The sequence below is a fragment of the Littorina saxatilis genome, linkage group LG3 (assembly GCF_037325665.1).
Source record: "Littorina saxatilis isolate snail1 linkage group LG3, US_GU_Lsax_2.0, whole genome shotgun sequence".
Classification (NCBI taxonomy): Eukaryota; Metazoa; Mollusca; class Gastropoda; order Littorinimorpha; family Littorinidae; genus Littorina; species Littorina saxatilis.
This window is the reverse complement of record NC_090247.1, coordinates 11,072,348-11,093,179: the sequence shown is the minus strand read 5'-3', so window position 1 is coordinate 11,093,179 and position 20,832 is coordinate 11,072,348. Positions and strand designations below refer to the sequence as shown.

The 20,832-nt window shown below is 45.3% G+C and overlaps 1 protein-coding gene across 8 annotated transcripts in view; it reads right to left on the bottom strand.

Annotated features, from left to right (window-relative positions):
• LOC138961601 (ADP-ribosylation factor GTPase-activating protein 2-like) overlaps positions 1-20,832 on the bottom strand; it is a 36,500-nt gene that overhangs the window by 13,583 nt on the left and 2,085 nt on the right. For 5 of the 8 annotated variants that reach the window (XR_011454244.1, XM_070333266.1, XM_070333267.1 and 2 more), the window contains exons 2-11: positions 19,209-19,400; positions 18,725-18,856; positions 17,251-17,280; positions 13,737-13,896; positions 12,676-12,797; positions 12,055-12,197; positions 11,277-11,405; positions 9,186-9,374; positions 7,336-7,476; positions 2,342-2,404 (exon numbers count right to left, since the gene is read on the bottom strand). Coding sequence is in view for 7 of the 8 variants with exons in the window: in XM_070333266.1 (XP_070189367.1) it covers positions 2,342-2,404; positions 7,336-7,476; positions 9,186-9,374; positions 11,277-11,405; positions 12,055-12,197; positions 12,676-12,797; positions 13,737-13,896; positions 17,251-17,280; positions 18,725-18,856; positions 19,209-19,400 (1,301 nt within the window). In the remaining variant the exon portion in view is untranslated. The remainder of the gene's footprint in view (positions 1-2,341; positions 2,405-7,335; positions 7,477-9,185; positions 9,375-11,276; positions 11,406-12,054; positions 12,198-12,675; positions 12,798-13,736; positions 13,897-17,250; positions 17,281-18,724; positions 18,857-19,208; positions 19,401-20,832) is intronic. The other 3 variants (XM_070333270.1, XM_070333269.1, XM_070333271.1) reach the window with 3 other exon arrangements.

The following is a 20,832-nucleotide window of genomic DNA, read 5'->3' as shown; positions in this document are numbered from 1 at the left end:
CGGCTGCCTTCTGCGGGACCACGCTAACCAGCACACCGGCTAACCAGCGAACCGGCTAACCAGCTAACCAGCGAACCGGCTAACCAGCTAACCAGCGACTGGGTGCGGCGCCTGATGCCTCCACAGTTCCCTGCTTCGTCACCACGCTAACCAGCACTTCATTCGACGGAGCAGTTGTGGAGGCTAAAAAGACTAATTACAGGCCGTCCACCCAGTGGCCAAAGAAAGCTAAGTGCACCATGTCTTTGCACCCCGTTGACCACCGTTGTTATTTTTGCTATCTGTGATTATACTCGAGTAGTGACGACGTGGGGTGTGTGACACCTGCATGAACTAGCACTTTTGGAGCAGAACAGTCGTATTTTCTTATCTTTACACGGGATCAGCGTGTTACTATAATTTTCTATATTCTAACTGGCATTTTGTCAGTGACCACGGGTTTTTTACGTTTTGTGAACGTAAAGGAACATATTTTGAGTGAAGTCTCGAGGGAGGTGGCGAGTTTTTTACATAAACAGGCGTCTGAAACTTATACTTTTGTTGTCTCTATTTAATTGTATGACTGCGAGAGTGGATCGTGGTGTGGTTAGTTAGTTAGTAGTAACTAACCGTTTCATAATCACCTTAAGTGATATATTGAAACGTGACAATATATGACACACTGACACATACACTGACACACTCACTGTTTTATTACCTACTGTGTGTGTGTGTGTGTGTGTGTGTGTGTGTGTGTGTGTGTGTGTGTGTGTGTGAACCAGTGTAGTCTGCTGGGTGAAAAGTTTCACAGAACCATGCAGGGCATGACAGCCCTTGCCAGAGTGCAGCCATTAGCATGGGTAGGAGAACCGAGGCCGAGGTGCACGAAGCAAAACTGGCTGCCACTCAAATGGACGGTAGACGCGGTGCAGCCATGGGGTCGTATTGGTTGAAATTGAGATTTGTTGTGATTTCAACCAATCAGACCCTGCGGCTTGTTCCCACCCAGTTTGGCTTGATGCACCTCAGCCCCAGGGTCCAGGCTAGGAGGGACAAGGTGACCACAACCTTACACGTGTACCACTAGGGGAGCAAACCAGCTTCACCAAAATCCACACCACGCCTTCTGCTCACCCAACCCTCAGCACAAAATGGGCATTTTCTGAGCCACGTCATTGTGAAAATCGAGCTAAATCCTTGCATCAACTGCTGCAGCTGACCACAGTTAGCCAGCCACAGAGTTAGGCCGCAATAGAGGCACAAACAACCAGTGTCCCTTCACTGATGCCCAAGCAAACAGCAAAAAGAAGAACAGAACAATTAGCACAGAAACTGAAAAAGCAATGCCTGTGACAATACAGCACCATAAAGCTGTGAATATCACAGCCCACTGGCATCTTGTCTGCAGACAACGTACACCTTTCTGTACCAACACTATACAAGTTGTGAATACTGCAGCCCACAGCCCCTCAAGCATACATGTGTGTAGAAGCATCACAAAGACAGGAGCACTGCTACCAGACTGCTGTACAAAGGCCGGCTGTCATAACAGTTGCAGCACGTTTCCTGATGTTCAATGCACCAAACGCTACAGGGTACCATTAACATTAACCCAATTTTCCATGATCTGAGCACAAAGAAGCAAACAAAGCAATGAACAATGATAGCAAAGTTTGCATTATTTTTCAAATAAAAGTAGTGCATGCAGTGAACATCAGAAAACCTGCTTTCTCCGCAAGCTCGCTTGCTACAGCAAGCCTTTTATGTTGCAAATTGACACCCAGCAAGCTCGCTTGCTACAGCAAGCCTTTTATGTTGCAAATTGACACCCAGCAAGCTCGCTTGCTACAGCAAGCCTTTTATGTTGCAAATTGACACCCAGCAAGCTCGCTTGCTACAGCAAGCCTTTTATGTTGCAAATTGACACCCAGCAAGCTCGCTTGCTACAGCAAGCCTTTTATGTTGCAAATTGACACCCAGCAAGCTCGCTTGCTACAGCAAGCCTTTTATGTTGCAAATTGACACCCAGCAAGCTCGCTTGCTACAGCAAGCCTTTTATGTTGCAAATTGACACCCAGCAAGCTCGCTTGCTACAGCAAGCCTTTTATGTTGCAAATTGACACCCAGCAAGCTCGCTTGCTACAGCAAGCCTTTTATGTTGCAAATTGACACCCAGCAAGCTCGCTGGCTACAGCAAGCCATTTATGTTGCAAATTATGCTGGTGCCGTTTGAGATCAACCTCATTTCATATCGGAGCACACATACACACACATATTCAACACTTGTTTCCGTACAGGGAAGGGAGAGCATGCAGGAGACTAAAAAAGCATAAGCACCATGAAGAAAGAGAACCCGTGTTACCCAAACAAGGAGTTATTGTCCTTGGCAGTCATCAACTCCTCCTCCTCTCCTTCAACAACTTCACTGCAGTTCATAACAAGCAGACTATGAGCAAGTTATACAGAAACATCAAACAAACAAGCAGGCTATGACTCATACACACACACAAGCAGTCCATGACTCATACAAACACATACCACACTACAACTCAAACACATAACACACCACAAACAACCTGCGAGTCAAATGTGGTTTGAGTGGCACTTGCACGCATACATACACACACAAACTCGAACTGGGTCTGAGTGGTAGGTACTCTATGGTAACCATGGCAGAAGTGCTCGACAGACAAGACACTTGACATGAGTGATTGAGAAAGACAGTACCGTACTTTCCGGTCATAAGGCGCGACTTTTTTCCTCGAGTTCGACCCCTGCGTCTTGTATAACGAAGCGCCTAATCCGTGTATCTTCTTCTTCTTCTTCGTTCATGGGCTTAGACTCCCACGTTCACTTATGTTTTTAGCACGAGTGGATTTTTACGTGTATGACCGTTTTTACCCCGCCATTCAGGCAGCCATACGCCGATTTCGGGGGAGGCATGCTGGGTATTTTTGTGTTTCTATAACCCACCGAACTCTGACATGGATTACAGGATCTTTTCCGTGCGCACTTGGTCTTGTGCTTGCGTGTACACACGAAGGGGGTTAAGTCACAAGCAGGTCTGCACATAAGTTGACCTGGGAGATCGGAAAAATCTCCACTCTTAACCCACCAGGCGGCAGCGACCGGGATTCGAACTCACGACCTCCCGGTTAGGAGGCCGACGTCTTACCACCACGCCACTGCGCCCGTCAATCCGTGTATGAAATACGAAAAAAATCAAAGAGACCGCCTGAGTACGAGTCAAACAACTTGTTATAATGCATGTTTCAACTACTAGGTACTGCCCTGGCCAAGTTTCCTCGAGCTCTCAAGCCACCCAGCTATCACAATGGACCTGCCTTTGATCTCGCCGCACACACAGAGCACACATATTTCCACTCTGTTAAAATCGGTCACTGACCGGTCACTGACCCCGGTGCAGGAAGTGTTTCCTCTCTCAGATATGACAGGGGAACCACCTCTCATGGCAAAAACTGGGTCATTTCCACTCTGTATTCTTCCTTTGATGTGCGGCTTATTTTCATTCTTCGACCGTTTGTTACCGGTATACTTTTTTCAATTTTGGTGCGCCCTGTCGGCCCCCTGCGCCCAATGGGTGACTGGATTACAATTTTTGTTAAAAAGAAGGGCCTTATGCACTGTAGCGCCTTGTCACCCGGAAAGTACAGTACATAGTGTGATGATCAGGACAGTCAATGAGGTATCCTGGCCGAGGTGCACGAAGCAAAACTGGGTGCCAGCCAACCGGATGGGAAAAAGCTGCGGGTTCCGACTGGTCGAAATTACAAAACATCTCAACCAATCTGAACCTGCAGCTGCGCACCACCCATTTGGGTGGCACCCAGGTTCGCTTTGTGCACATCACCCCAGGGCCCTGACTATACACCACCAAACTTTTGGCTTGCCTGCATAGGCTGTGACACCCACTTGTCAGTAATCCTACCATTTAGTAAGTGTGAAGCATGCCCACTGGAGTCAAACCCATATTAGATCATTTTTAAGACATGTGCCGAGTTCCAGTGCATTCTATTTGTCTGATCTTTGTTTCGGGGGACGTTTTATGTGTTATTTTCAGTGTAGGCTGCAAAGATGTTTGGATATGGCTAGAAATATCATTTCATACTAGATCACTTGAACAATAACCAGACTTTAGCATTAAAGACTTCCACATGAAGTTCTTTCAAAAGTTGCCAAAAGTATTCCAGAAGCTGCAGAAGCACATTGTTAGTGGCCATGGGGGGGGGGGGGGGTTACATAGGCTGCAATGAACCAGACCAGCAATGATGAGTGAGTGGGGAGTACAGGGAGGGAGTACACAGGCTGCAATGAACCAGACCAGCAATGATGAGAGTGAGGGGGGGTACAGGGAGGGAGTACACAGGCTGCAATGAACCAGACCAGCAATGATGAGAGTGAGAGGGGAGTAAGCACACAGGCTGCAATGAACCAGACCAGCAATGACCAGTGAGTGGGGAGTACAGGGAGGGAGTACATAGACTGCAATGAACCAGACCAGCAATGATGAGAGTGAGGGGGAGTACAGGGAGGGAGTACACAGGCTGCACTGAACCAGACCAGCAATGATGAGTGAGTGGGGAGTACAGGGAGGGAGTACACAGGCTGCAATGAACCAGACCAGCAATGATGAGAGTGAGGGGAGAGGGGGGAGTACAGAGTGGGAGTACACAGGCTGCAATGAACCAGACCAGCAATGATGAGAGTGAGTGGGGAGTACAGGGTGGGAGTACACAGGCTGCAATGAACCAGACCAGCAATGATTAGAGTGAGTGGGGAGTACAGGGTGGGAGTACACAGGCTGCAATGAACCAGACCAGCAATGATGAGAGTGAGTGGGGAGTACAGGGTGGGAGTACACAGGCTGCAATGAACCAGACCAGCAATGATTAGAGTGAGTGGGAAGTACAGGGTGGGAGTACACAGGCTGCAATGAACCAGACCAGCAATGATGAGAGTGAGTGGGGAGTACAGGGTGGGAGTACACAGGCTGCAATGAACCAGACCAGCAATGATGAGTGAGGGGGAGTACAGGGAAGGGGGTACACAGGCTGCAATGAACCAGACCAGCAATGATGAGAGTGAGTGGGGAGTACAGGGTGGGAGTACACAGGCTGCAATGAACCAGACCAGCAATGATTAGAGTGAGTGGGAAGTACAGGGTGGGAGTACACAGGCTGCAACGAACCAGACCAGCAATGATGAGAGTGAGGGGGAGTACAGGGAAGGGAGTACACAGGCTGCACTGAACCAGACCAGCAATGATGAGAGTGAGTGGGGAGTACAGGGAGGGAGTACAAAGGCTGCAATGAACCAGACCAGCAATGATGAGTGAGTGTGGAGTACAGGGAGGGAGTACACAGGCTGCACTGAACCAGACCAGCAATGATGAGAGTGAGTGGGGAGTACAGGGAGGGAGTACACAGGCTGCAATGAACCAGACCAGCAATGATGAGAGTGAGGGGGGGTACAGGGAGGGAGTACACAGGCTGCAATGAACCAGACCAGCAATGAGGTGAGTACAGGGAAGGGAGTACAGAGGTCTCTGAAGCATATGAATCATACCAGCAGTGCAGACGACAAAAGACACAAGACAAGGGTGGATCACGTGTCAGATGCTTTAATCAGAAACTTTCTGCATGCTCCCTGTCCCCAACACACTGAACAGCAAGTGTACACACATCATGCCAAATCACTCTGCTTCTACTGTTAACGGACACAGCCCCTCCTGTCCCCAACACACTGAACAGCAAGTGTACACACATCATGCCAAATCACTCTGCTTCTACTGTTAACGGACACAGCCCCTCCTGTCCCCAACACACTGAACAGCAAGTGTACACACATCATGCCAAATTACTCTGCTTCTACTGTTAACGGACACAGCCCCTCCTGTTCTGACATCACACTTTCACTCCATCACCACTATTCCCAGATTAACACCACTAATGGGGTTTTTCAACCTTGCTGCTCTGTCGTATTAACAGACCTGCCAACCCTTGTTAAACCTAAAGTGTAGCTAAAAGACATAGGGCGGGGATGTAGCTCAGTCGGTAGCGCGCTGGATTTGTATCCAGTTGGACGCTGTCAGCGTGAGTTCGTCCCCACGTTCGGCCAGAGATTTATTTCTCAGAGTCAACTTTGTGTGCAGACTCTCCTCGGTGTCCGAACACCCCCGTGTGTACACGCAAGCACAAGACCAAGTGCGCACGAAAAAGATCCTGTAATCCATGTCAGAGTTCGGTGGGTTATAGAAACACAAAAATACCCAGCATGCTTTCCCCGAAAGCGGCGTATGGCTGCCTAAATGGCGGGGTAAAAACGGTCATACACGTAAAATTCCACTCGTGCAAAAAACACGTAGTGTACGTGGGAGTTTCAGCCCACGAACGCAGAAGAAAGAAGCTAAAAGACATTTTGGGGCAATTTTCAGCATAGCAAATGGTGTTTTAGTGTAGCATTGTCTAACATTTATTTGCACATCCACATTTCGGCTATATCGCGCAAGAATATATACATTTAAAGACAGTTTATTTGGGAAAAAAGAAACATAATGGCCTACAAAGAGTGTCTTCGGTGCCACTTTACAGTGTGAACAATGTTTTATGACACACATTCTGACACGGAGTGAGAGTCAGAGAGGAGGACCAAGACTCACAAGAAAGAGCAAACTGTTGAATGTTTGTGATTCGTTGTTTGAGCGTAGCAATTCTAAGCTTGGCATAACAGCGTAGCGATTTGTCTTAAAACGTAGCATGCTACGCTTAAGCGAAGCTGTTGGCAGCTCTGTATTAATGTTTGTACAAAAAAGGTCAAAGTGTCTGAGTTGAGTAGGACCAGAAAACATTTACAAAAGCCAATGACAATAGACTAGCTCGGCACTGTCATGACTTCAAATTGAGTTAATGATCAAATGGGACTGGGAGATACAATGGAGATACAATCCAAGCAACGTTTCGTAAGGCCACATAATCTACAAACATTTACACGGAAGATACCATGTCTGTGAACATGCTTAAATGTACATTGCTTGTTCCCAAGACAGCACCCCAGCTTCATAAATAACACTGAAAACAATGCTTTAAAACATACCCGGAATAAGGATCAGACAAATATAAAAAATAATCTCTATAAAAAGATCACAATGCTATAATATATACAAAATAAAGGTGACAACAGTGAAACCACCCATTTATATGTAAGAATAGAGCGGATAAAATCTGTCATAAAAACATCAAGACATAAGCAAATGACTTGCGCCCCAGACACAGACATCAGGGAGAGAGGCGGGCCGGCAAGAGCTAGGATCGGGGCTAGTATCTGAAAGGTGCCAACCTGTCATCTGCGCGAGAGGACATTGAGTGGGAGGCGGGCTTGGTGTCGTAGCTGTCGATGTCCCACGACCCTCCCTTGTTGGGGTTGCCCCAGCCAAAGTCATCCGTGCGTGACTTCAAGTTGTCCCCACTCCCGCCTCTCCTGTAACACAAGCAACGGCAGGCTGTACACACCACACTGTCACTTTCTCTCACAATGACACTTCATTCTTACGCTGGTCCCTCCTGCTTCTGTTGATATTTTGTCATTACAAGACAGGCAACAGTGAGGTAGAGGGGCACAGGTTATATACTGTAGCAGGGTTCTACACAACCCCAAAAGTCAAGGGTATTCATACCCTTTCAGGAAAAATGTAAAGGGTTTTTATACCCCTTCCAGATTTTTCACAGGGTATGAGTGACAATCGGTGTATCCATGAAATGTCTTTTTTTCCCCATATGATTGCCTGTCTGGTAGTTATCACCTTTGCCATTTTGACGTTTTGCGAGGCATTTTTTTGAGCAGGCGACAGCACCGGATAGGCTAAAGCGAACAGTGCCATCGAGATGATCAGTTTAAAGATATCGCGCAGTTTGAGGACAAGGGAGGCAACCTCTGCTTCACGGGGTGTCAGTGTCGACAGAGGAGTGGCACGAACACGGCGTGTACTTTAGGCCAAAAAAAAAAAAAGTCTGTTTACGGTAACATAGGCACAAAAAAAAGGGTCGGTAGGTCGGGATTTTTTATTTTTTTATTTTGTTTAAACATATTTTTAAGTTATTTTGCCAAAAAACAAAGGTTTTTTTTTTTCCCAAATGCCCCCAAAAAAGTCTAGGGTCGCGCCAAAAAATAGGGTCGGTCGGGATACTGTAAACAGACTATTTTTTTGTGTGGCCTTAGTGGTCTCAATAGAGCAGGCGACCTGAGTGCTGTTGCTTGTAAACTAGCAAAGGCTATACCCTTTCAGCGTTTGACTCGTACGTTTTTTTACCTCTTTGAAAGAAAACAGTTACGTATTTATACCTCTTCAGAGAGCATCTCGTACGTGATTTGGAGGGTCAAAGGGTATTATACCCTTAATTCTACGTGATGTGGAACCTTGCTGTAGTGTCCCTTTCTCTCACAGTTACGCTCAACACTCTGTTTTCTCCTACGTCTGTTTCCACTACAAGACGTTCACACACCATGGTACACTCGGTGTACAAAAACACTGCTTCAAAGTAAAACATTTGTGGACCCACTAATTCCAAGGGACTATCGTTACTTTTTTATTCCGCATCCCCTTTTCTGTTTGTGTATTTTTGAAGCATCACCTTGCTCAAATGCTGACCCAAAAGACAGAATTCTGGTTAAAAGAGCATCACGCACCCTCACCATACAAATACTAAATCTGTACCCACTTGCTGCCTGCACCCTCACCATACAAATACTACATCTGTACCCACTTGCTGCCTGCACCCTCACCATACAAATACTACATCTGTACCCACTTGCTGCCTGCACCCTCACCATACAAATACTACATCTGTACCCACTTGCTGCCTGCACCCTCACCATACAAATACTACATCTGTACCCACTTGCTGCCTGCACACTCACCATACAAATACTACATCTGTACCCACTTGCTGCCTGCACACTCACCATACAAATACTACATCTGTACCCACTTGCTGCCTGCACACTCACCATACAAATACTACATCTGTACCCGCTTGCTGCCTGCACAAAGAGTCCTTGCGCCGCAGACTATCATTTAATGACGACATTAAAGAGAATCTTATATCAAGAAGAATCAAGAGATGCTAAATCATGTGATTTCCATCACAAACTTAGAGACCCAAGAGAAGCGACGAGGCAACTTGACTTACTTGGAAGAGGAGAATCCGGACATGGAGTCTATTTCATCCTCGAAGAAGTCTCTGTCACGGCTGGCTGAAGGTCGAGTGGAGTAAAAGTCGTAGTCACGGTCACGGTCACGGTCAGTGGTGCGCGTAGAGCGGTTGGGGGCCTCCTGCTGTATAGTCTGCATGTCACTGACCGCTGAGTGGCTGATACCTCTGTGGACACATAAACAACATGAACACATGGCTGATACCTCTGTGGACACATAAACATGAACACATGGCTGATACCTCTGTGGACACATAGACAACATGAACACATGGCTGATACCTCTGTGGACACATAGATAACATGAACACATGGCTGATACCTCTGTGGACACATAGACAACATGAACACATGGCTGATACCTTTGTCAACACAGACAACATGAACACATGACTGATACCTCTGTGAACACAAACAACATGAACACATGGCTGATACCTCTGTGGACACATAAACATGAACATATGGCTGATACCTCTGTGGACACATAGACAACATGAACACATGGCAGACACCTGTCAACACTTAGATAATGTGAACACATGCAGGGGTGGGACTCTCTTGTGATGAAAAATGAGGAAATCCCTTTATTCTAGGGGGGTTCGGGGTCATGCTCCCCCGATTTTTTAAAAAATGGTACATTAAAATCTGTGCAATCTGGTGCATCTTGAGACTAAAATTCAACTTGTTTGGATCAGGTAAAAAAGACATTCTCCTCCCCCAACCTCCCCCCCCCCCCCCCCCAAAAAAAAAAAGAAAAAATCCCAACCAAACATAAAAAACACTTTCACACAACAATGGTAACATTGTAATGGTGCATATTTACGTAATGAACCATGTATCCATAATCCAATACTGGCAATAGTATGATCCAAGTGACGCCCCAATGCATTGAAGCTCAACATGACTATTAGTTATCAGGAGTTTTCAGACAGCACAATTTAACTCTCAAGCCTCCAGTGTTCTGTTCCATCTTCACTTCTCTCCATATCATTCAGTCAACAAGTTATAGATACTGTGATGAAATTGGACGCGGAAAAATAGATTACTCCAGCGAAATTCGTAAGTCGAGTCCGCGGAAATCAGCGGATACGCGGAAAAGTCCCATCCCTGACATGGATAGATCAGCTAATAACTTTGTGGACACATAGATAGGTAAGAAGAACACATGGGTAGACCTGATGACTTTGCTGTGAACACATAAGCATGCCACATGCACTTAGCTTTCCCCACATAAATCATGTCAACACTGGAAACAATAACCATTTCCTAACACTTTGTTGTTGCACGTAGTGACACCTGGAAGCAAACTATAAAGCAGAAGCAGAAGCTCTCGTGCAGGCTGCCTCCTTGGTTCAGGACTCCGCAGACCCTTGCTACCAAGTTGTCTTCCTCTCGGACGCCCTTTCAGTCCTTCAGGCCCTAGAGAACGACAAACTCCCACAGCTGGCCAAAGCATTACAGCTGGTCAGACAAACCAGAAGAGTTGTCCTCCAGTGGATACCAGCACACTGTGGGATACCAGGAAATGAAAGGGCAGATGAGCTGGCGAAAGAAGGAGCCGTGGAAGACCAACCTGAAAACAGTGTCAGCTTTAGTGAGCAGAAGACAATCATCAAGGCATTGATGAGGCCAAGGACAAACAGAGATGACTACCACACAATGTCCAGAGAGCAGCAAGTCAACCTCATCAGGCTGCGTACTGGCCACAACAGGCTCAATGCTCACATGAACCGAAAGTTCAAGCTGGCGCCATCACCAACCTGTGCCTGCGGTCAAGAAGACCAAACAGCGGAACACATCTTACAGCGATGTCCCTTACTAGATGAGGAACGAAAAGAAGTGTGGCCGTCACCAACTCCCTTGCAGACCAAACTATACGGCGGTCGACAGGAGTTGGAGAAAACGACAACATTTATCAACAGTGCTGGACTGATCGTGTAACCTCTGCGAACGCCAAGAAGAAGAAGAAGACACCTGGAAGAAGGGAGCGGTATGGACATACAGCACAAGAAGAATGAAGTGAATGAGGAATGATATGACATGGGTCACAATGAAGGATGACATACTTGTCTGATATAAATCCCATGCCCAGTCGCTCCAGCTGTGCGGCTTTCTTCGGGTCCGACGCCTTGATCCTGTCCTCCTGCTTCTTACGCTGCACGCTCATGTCCTGGTAGGCGAGGCGCATTGATGCCCTGTACACATAGTCCACACATACTTTGTTACTCTACTATCTCTCTCTCTCACACACACGCACACACACACGCAGACAAAGAGACACACACTTCACCCATGTCCTGGTACGCCAGGCGTATCGACGTTCTGCACCGCAATGACACTTTGTTACTCTACTGTCGCACACACACCCCACCTTGTGTACTATCTGAACATGGATATAATCAGGTTTAGCCTGGGAGAAAAAGCCAATGGGACATTTGTCCCACTCAACAAAAATAATGATGGGACATAGTCGAAGGCAAGAAGCGCCAAAGAGGCCTGTACGCGTTTTGACCAAAGATGCAAAATGGTGCAATATGGTGTGTGTGTGTGTGTGTGTGCGTGTGCGTGTTTAATCCGATGTCAAGTGTACATTTGGTGGGGCAGTGGTACGTTATCTCAATGCACCGTTTGACGCGCTGAAGGGAATTGTGATGGGACATTTTCAGATTTAATGCGCCAATGGCGCAGGGCGAACTAGTAAATGAAACCCTGCATAATGCATACAACCACACATAAGTTCTGTCCAACTCCAACCAAGAGTGTTGCTCTTTGGAACAACACACAGACACACACACACACAACCCTCCTGACAACACAGGCTGGCTGTAAAGGAAGGCTACTCACATCTGTTTGTCTTGGTCTTCCTGTGTCTTGGCCTCCTCGATGGCCACGTTCTTGGCGTACTCCTCGCGGTCTTTGTCAGCCTTCACAGCTCGGTTCTCGATCTCGTTGAAGTTGGCCTTCACCCGCTGAGCACCAAAGCCCTTCTGAAAGACACACAGGTAACAGCATGAAGACACACAACGTCTCTCGTCTCTGTCACACAACATCTCTCGTCTCTGTCACACAACTTCTCTCGTCTCTGTCACACAACTTCTCTCGTCTCTGTCACACAACTTCTCTCGTCTCTGTCACACAACTTCTCTCGTCTCTCAAGGTGCAAATCAGAGCACTTCTTTCATTTCTTGACCTCTAAAACACAGCGTACATGTGCATATGTGTGCATTCTTGTAAATTGAGCCGTATTTCTGCATGTTCTAAAATCCTGTCAACATATTCCTCCCAAACATATTTCTTTCTGAACATGAAAAAAAAAGTTGTAAGTTATTCAGCATGTAAGTATATGGAGTAAAGGATAGAAACAAAAATGGTTATAGCTGTATAGGGGGTATGTTTGAAGGGTGGTCGGGCATGAGGTAATGGGGATGAGGAAGGAATGAGGGGAGAGTGACAGGTGGAACATACCCCCTTCTTGCCGGCAGGAGCTTTCTTGGCACCGATGAGCGTCTTCCTGGGTTCCATCTGGCTGGCGGCCTGTGTTGGGGACGTGCTGAGTGCATGTTCCACACTCGGGCCCACCCCGGGCTCTGTCCACAACACACAAATATCGGTCAACACTACATCATAACTCTGTCCACAACACACAAACATCAGTTAACACTACATCATAACTCTGCCCACAACACACAAACATCAGTTAACACTACATCATAACTCTGTCCACAACACACAAACATCAGTTAACACTACATCATAACTCTGTCCACAACACACAAACATCAGTTAACACTACATCATAACTCTGCCCACAACACACAAACATCAGTTAACACTACATCAAAACTCTGTCCGCAACACACAAACATCAGTTAACACTACATCATGATTTTGTCCCTAACACACAAACATCAGTTAACACTACATCATAATTTTGTCCTGAACACACAAACATCAGTAAACATTACTTCATAATTCCCCACCCTAGGGCCCATCCCGGGCTCTTTCCACAACACACAAACATGCCTCACTCTGCGACTGTTGGCCCAAACTACAATATAGGGTGATGACAAGGAGACAGTGAGCAATCTATTTATTACGGTATCTCAGCCCCCAGTGCCTACACGGAGATGCGTGCCTCACTCTGCGACTGTTGGCCCAAACTACAATATAGGGTGATGACAAGGAGACAGTGAGCAATCTATTTATTACGGTATCTCAGCCCCCAGTGCCTACACGGAGATGCGTGCCTCACTCTGCGACTGTTGGCCCAAACTACAATATAGGGTGATGACAAGGAGATAGCGAGCAATCTGTCAGGTACAATATCTCAGGCAGCAGTGCCTACACGTAGATGCGTGCCTCACTCTGCGACTGTTGGCCCAAACTACAATACAGGGTGATGACACTGATAAGTTTCTGGTTTAAGCTCACTGGTATAGGAAGACAATGTGATCGTGAACGATCTATTCTGGTACAGACTACAGTATCTCAGCCCCACAGTGCCTACACAGAGATGTGTGCCTCACCCTGTGTGTTGGTGGCGGCACCGTTCTTGATGGGCAGAGGGGCAAACAGCTTCTGGTCGGCGTTGAGGTCAACCTGCGGAACGTCCTTAGTGTGCTCCGAGAAAAAATCCACCTCCTTCCCTTCCGGGGACATGGGCTCCTGGTGCGTGTCAATGTGAAGCTGGCGACACAAAACATACACAAGTCAGTGAAGCTCCTCACATTCACAGCTACCCATTCACAGCCACACAAACCACAGTGCAAAACCAAAACCCCGGCTCATGGTATCTTTTGGAAGAAAGAGAGCAGAGTATACAAGTGTTGAGATAAAGTAATGGTCATTCTAGCTGTGTTTATCAACTCTGTGACAAGAATGTGCTGAAAATATCATACACATACACACACACACACACACACACGCACACACGCACAAAATACTGTGCACCCTATAGTGATACCTCACAGATACTGACTCCTTTCCCTGCAATTCTTTTCCGACGTGCACACAGGCATCAGTACAACTACTAGTAAAACCTGTATATTGCCAAGTAAAAATGTTCTCTGTTTCACAGCCCATTCAACATACATCCATAAGAAAACAACTACTAAATGAGCATGACAAAAAACAAAACAAAAAGCCATACATGATACAATTTATCAGCAGCAATCATTAAATTTTAAATATAAATCTACAAATTTGTATAACTTCCATGCACACCCCCATCCCTTTCCCTGTAACAACCCCTCTGGGGGGGGGGGGGGGGGGGTACACATGATACATTATTAAATTATATGAAGTCACTCTACTCCCTGATCTTCAAAGCTCCCTCCTTCTCGTGAATAAAACACAGTCTCGGGTTCATAACTGTCGTGTAAATTAATTCAGAGGCTTGAAAACAACACACACACAATACAAAAAAGTCTGAACAGTCTTATGTTGCTTGGTGTCTGTTCACATGGAACTGGTGATCACAACACGCGTGTTAGCAGATACTGACAGTCTGATAATCAGTCCAGTGAATCAGATCCCCAATTATCCACACATTACATGGCAAGGGTTACTATTTTGAAAAAAAGCTCAAAACCAGTGAAACATTACTCCATGTCAAACTGAAACGCCCAAAGCTGACTGGCCAGTTCATCCAGCTATAAGATTTCATTCATTTCAAAGATTTAAATTTAAATTTAAAATTGACTGGCCAGTTCATCAGACACTGACAGTTCAACGTGTGCATGACTGTGAGGAATGGCTGCTTGAAAAGGCCAGTAACTGATACGACATGCCCATAGTGCTACCATTCATGGATTAGCTCCCCTTCCCCCTTTCAAGAGATTGGCGGAGAAGAAACTAAAAGCATACACAACAAAAAAAGGTTATTAAAGGAAAATATTGATAGCCAAGAGTGATGACAGTGAAGGGGACACCAAAAGCAGAATGTGGAATGACCCCACATTCATGTACTTTACAGCTGCCCCCCCTCTCTCTCTCAAACAAGAGCACTGTGATAAGGGGCAAATGCAGGCGCAACCAGTGATGATTTTCTTTCACTTTAACAAGTTTAAGTTGTTAACTGGGAAAATAACAGAAACTTTTGATTACGATTGATGAGCATTGACTTCCGACATAAGAAGCGTTATGGCATCATAATTACCAGCATACAGTTCTACTTGTAAAGCATTAATTGCCCTGCTACAAAAGACAGAACACAAATAACCTCAAAATAAAGGTCACTACAATACAATAAAGTGTAAATCATGGCAGATGAAAAGAGCCCCCTGCTCGTGTCTGCAGGGCTGTCCCCTGCCTGACCACTACAGTGAATACAGCAAGCAAGGCTTCAAACAAGCAACACAAACATTGAACAAATAATAATAAACAATAAATTAAGGAACTATGAAAAATTAAAGAAAAAGAGCAAATGATCCATTGACTCCCCTTTGCTAAAAGGGGCGCTTGGATAAAGAAAATCCCTCATGTCAGTGACCTTGACATTTGACGGAGGACAACCACATTTTCTAAACAAACATGGGAGGCTTAGCTATACGGAATTTGAAGGGCCCAGACACAAATATAAGGCCCCCCCAAAAAAGGTCTGTTTACGGTAACATAGGCCAAAAAAAATAGGGTCGGTAGGTCGGGATTTTTTTTCTTTTTTTTTTCCCCCAAAAAACCATATTTTTACGTTATTTTGAGGTTTTTTCCCCCCCCCAAATGCCAAAAAAAAGTGTAGGGTCGCGCGAAAAAAATAGGGTCGGTCGGGTTACCGTAAACAGACTATTTTTTTTTTTGGCCTAACTTCCTCCACAATGTCCACATTCCTGAATTTCAGCTACTAAATGGAAAAGCAGTGACCTTGAAAGTTTTGAAGGTCAAGCAAACTTACAAGTTACACAATGAATGAGGGTTATCAGTGGCTAAAACATAAATCTACAAAATCCACTATTTGCTGTTTTCCTTCACGTGAAGTTTTCGCCACTGTGACCATGAACTTTGATGAAGATCAACCATAGTTTTCTCATTTCTGAAAGTAAGCTAACTCTGGGAATGTGTGAAGTTTCAGTTTTAAAGCTCTAGCTTTCAAGTTTTTCCAGAAATTGGTAACTGTTCAACATTTACCAAAACTTGACCCCGTTGTGACAGTAACCTTGAAGTTGAAATTTGAAATGGTCAAACAGACTTAGTTTCAATATGACCGAGTGTCTTTGAGCCCAGACATTGTGGACAGTTCAAGGCTCTAGCTTGAAAATCCTTCAAGCAGTGACTTTGATCTTTGATGAGGATCAACCAGACTTTCAGTTTTATTGTATCAAGAGGTCATATCACCAACAATTTTGAAGCTCTAGACCCAACAACATTCAAGAAACCTAAACGTTCAGGATGTTTTTTGGTGTGTTTTTACTACGGCCATCCTAACACTGCTGAAACCAAAGACTCTCCTGATTGCTCAGGTGAGCCAAAAGGATTAAGACAAGAAAATGCATGAGAAATAACCCTCCCACTACAGTGGAACCCCCCTTTGAAGACCCCCCCCCCCCCCCAGACTTTTTGCTCATAACCTCTGTAAATTTACCTCCATTTTAACCCTTAGGCTGGTTGTCGCGACATATGTCGCGCTACTTTACGTATACTGTCACCTGGTTGTCACGACATATGTCGCGCTACTGGCTCAGTCTGTTTTGGTCGGTTCCGATTACCTCCCATGGCTGCGAAAACCTATATGACCGTTTTTTGTTATTTTTCTCTCTGTTCATTCACCAGTGGCTATGTAAAATGTGTTACAGAATTGCACCAGTGTTAGGGTTAAGACTCACTCCTTTTTAGATTTTCTCAGATTTTTGGAGGTCTTAAAAGGGGGGTTTCACTGTTTCAATTTCCTAACCAAGTTAGCAGACAACTTAGGCCTACCCAGCATAGTCAAGGAATGATGCTGAAAATACAGACATTATTAAATGTACAATGTACAGAAAAAGCGATGCAATAAAATCAAGAGCCTGAAACAACAGCCCTCACAGATGTGTCTCCCAGACAACCAACCTTGTGCTTTCCTTCCTCATCAAAGAAAACCTGTAGATCAAATTCACCCCGCAATCTTTACTTCACATTGACTGACTTCCCGCTTAACACTCGCTTCAGTATCATTAGTATCAAGCCAGGCTTCAGAAGTCATTCAACTAGCAAGCAATGCTTTCACACACAATCACATTCTGTTTGAAGTACACAAACATGAGCTACTTTTCACACTTTAACAGAGCTGCCAGCCTCTGTGAAGCTGCAAGAGTACCAATGAGCAGCAAATACCGTATTTGACGGATTACAAGCCGCACCGTTTTATAAGCCGCACCCCCGACTTTAAAAAAAATAAATTGGGACGAGCCACGTATAGGCCGCGTCACTATATTAGCCGCCGTCGAAAAAAATATAATCAGATCGTGTCAATCAATCAAAACAACCAGGCAAATGAAAGTATGGTATTTGGCGAAATTGGCTCCGAGAATAAACAAGTGAAACAAAGAAGAAAAGTGAAAACATTTGAAGAAAAATATCACACACACAATTTGTAACCAACACACATGTAGTCTCGCCCGGAATACGCTTTTTTGGGATGATTTACGACTTGTGCGCACATTTCGAGCAGACGAAAACACACCATGGCGGCTTTCGCTCCTCCAACTATCGCGAGACACAAAAAAACCAAATCTCACGCGCGCGAGATCCTGATACATCCGGTGTTTCTCTGTACGCTATCTTGTCATGACAACTTGTTGACAAACGAAGATTCGCGAAAGAAAGAGAAAAGCGCCGAGTCTTGAGTAGAGAGCTAATAAAGTACCGGTAATCACTAATCGAGCGAAATGAAAATCCGCGGCGACTTCCATTAGGTGAATGCTATTCAAGGTTAGGTAACGTTTTAGCCGCATCTTTTTATTAGCCGCAATGCAATTAAAATAAAGAAAAAAGTCACGGCTTGTAGTCAGTCAAATACGGTAGTGTTCAAGTGTGGCAGTGTCTTAAATTCAACCGTACCACTATGCCAATAATGATGTAAACAAGAATATTTTTTCTAATAACAATATTTAAACCAGGAAGCAACTGCAAGACCATGTCTATGCGAGTCTACAGAGTCAATGCAGTGCCATTTTTCTGTGTGGACTTTTTTTTACCCATATTCTGACTGCCGACAGAGTATGGAGCAGAAATCAGTACCAGGACTTGCAACAAAGAGAGCTACTGATGCCTACCTGTTATTCTTATTTTAGCTCAGCTATTTTTTGTTTGATGGAACAGCACAGACTTTGCAAAAGATGATCATCTGTATAAGCCTAACCTTAACAATAACATTAAGTGATTAACAGAAGCAAACATCTGACTTCTGAGAGCTGGCACCTATGGGCCAGCATTTTCAGCCAGCTAGATACAGACTACACACAGACACTGAGACAGAGCACAGCAACAAGAACAGAATAGGAAGCGTGACCAGTGCTCAGGCCAACCCTGAGCGTGAGCTCACCTTGGTGCCGTGGAGTCGCATGGCGTGCTGTGCCTGACCCACTAGCTTGTCACGGTACATCTTGGCCGCGCGGCTGTTGTACTTCTGCTGGGCGTCTGTTGTTGTGCAGCCATGCTCAGAGAAAAACGTCCGCTGTACAAAGAAACAAACATGAAACAATGACTGAACAAGGACTTCTCTACAAAAGGCTCCAATTTCCAAATATCATCAAACAAGTATTTGCTAGCTCTAAAATCCACTTCGTTGATAAAGTATTAATGAAAATCGTCTTTCAAATAATTTTATGCTAAGTTTGATATTGGTGTAAAAATGTGAGATGAGCCGTATAGGTTCTGTGAAACCTGCAAATTGCATGGCCCTAAGGTTACAATTCCCATGCCGGATAAAACTAAAAGCTCAAACAATACACGCCTGGCTCCTGCCAAACTCCAAAGCAGTCTATGTGGGGATAAGGTAAGAGACTAGAGAGCAAAGATCAGCTTACAGCGTTACCGTTGCCGCCGACCTGCATGGCGCGGAGCTGGAGCCAGGACCAGTTGGTGTCCAGGTTGGTGGACTTGATGAAGGTCAGGTGGACGCCCAGCGAGCGATGCACCGCCGAGCAGTCGATGCACAGGAACACCCCATAGGTACAGCTGGCCCATGTCGGGTTGTTGTTCCCGCAGTCAAAGCATTGCTGTTGACACAGAGAGGCAGGGTTACAGAACACACACATACACTATTAACAGAAATCGGCTGACAATGTTCCCGCAATGAAAACATTGCTACTGATAATGATATGGACACTCAAGGGTTACACAGAAAGACACAAATGTCATTACCGCCGTCTTTGACCGAGTCACACTCAAAAAGCATTGCTATGGAGACTATGTTACAAAGCTACATACTGAGCAAAAAACAACCAGTGTTGTCATCATTTTCACGAGTTTTCATTAACAAACACCTTGTAAAAAAATCTCATGTTCCCCATGCAATAACTCGAGGTGCAGGGCCTCACATCCACGTCGGACATCGGACATATGAGGATATTTTTTTCAAATGTCCTATACATTTTTCATGCAGGAGGACAAATGTCCTATTGTTTTTGTCACAAAGTGGTCAATGTCCGATTATTCTATCATTTGATCCGGACATCGTCAGTACTTCTCAATTTACAGTAGTTTGAATGCTATTTTATCGATGTATTGCGAAGCGATGTGTAGCAGACAAAATTAGACACTTTGTGTCTCTAGTACCAAAGAGTTTCCAAGGCTCGCAACTCGGAATGCTCGAAGCCAGTTGAGTTGCCTCCCTTCGCGCTTTCCCCGAAAATAACAAACATGCCGCCTAAACGAAATCTGATCCCAAAAAAGGGACAGAAGAAATTACACTTCAAGTCCCTTCCCTCATCATCTGTCAATAGCACGGAAACTGAGCTTCCTCCAGCCCCAGAGCAGTTAGAGCCCGATCGCCCAGGTGAGAATGTCGATCGCGATAGTCAAACATCGGAGCCGAAGAAAAACACTACCCCCTCCCTCACCCCCACGCGTAACTTCGTCTCAAGCTGGGCGACATCATTCCCGTGGGTGTCGCATGACCCAGAGAGGAAACTTATGTTTTGCACCTCATGTCAGCACACAGGGAAGTCCAACACTTTTACCGTTGGCTGTTCGAACTTTCGCAAATCGGCCCTTACCGATCATCAAGAAACCAAAGACCATGCTGTTAGTGTGCAAGTGCCATCTCTCCAGAGAGACAAGGAGATAGTTGAAACCCGACAGCTGACAAAACAAGAAAAGGGGGCAGCTGTGACAGTCAAGGCTCACTAAAAAAAGTATTTTTGTTCTTTTACCCTCGTGCCAAGAAACTAGTCAAGTTTAATTATATTTACGTTTTGTTACGTGAAAAAAATGTCCTATTGATTTGTTTTTGTTCAGGACAAATGTCCTATCACTTTTACATTGGCCAGGACATTTGTCCTATGCTACATCTCATGGATGTGAGGCCCTGGAGGTGGTGAATGGGTTTGAGCTTTCATGTGAAACGTGGATTGTCAAAGTAAAAGCAAATCAGGCTGATTGTTTGATGTGTGGAACCATCGTGGGTTTGGATTTGTGTTTCCGAGGACA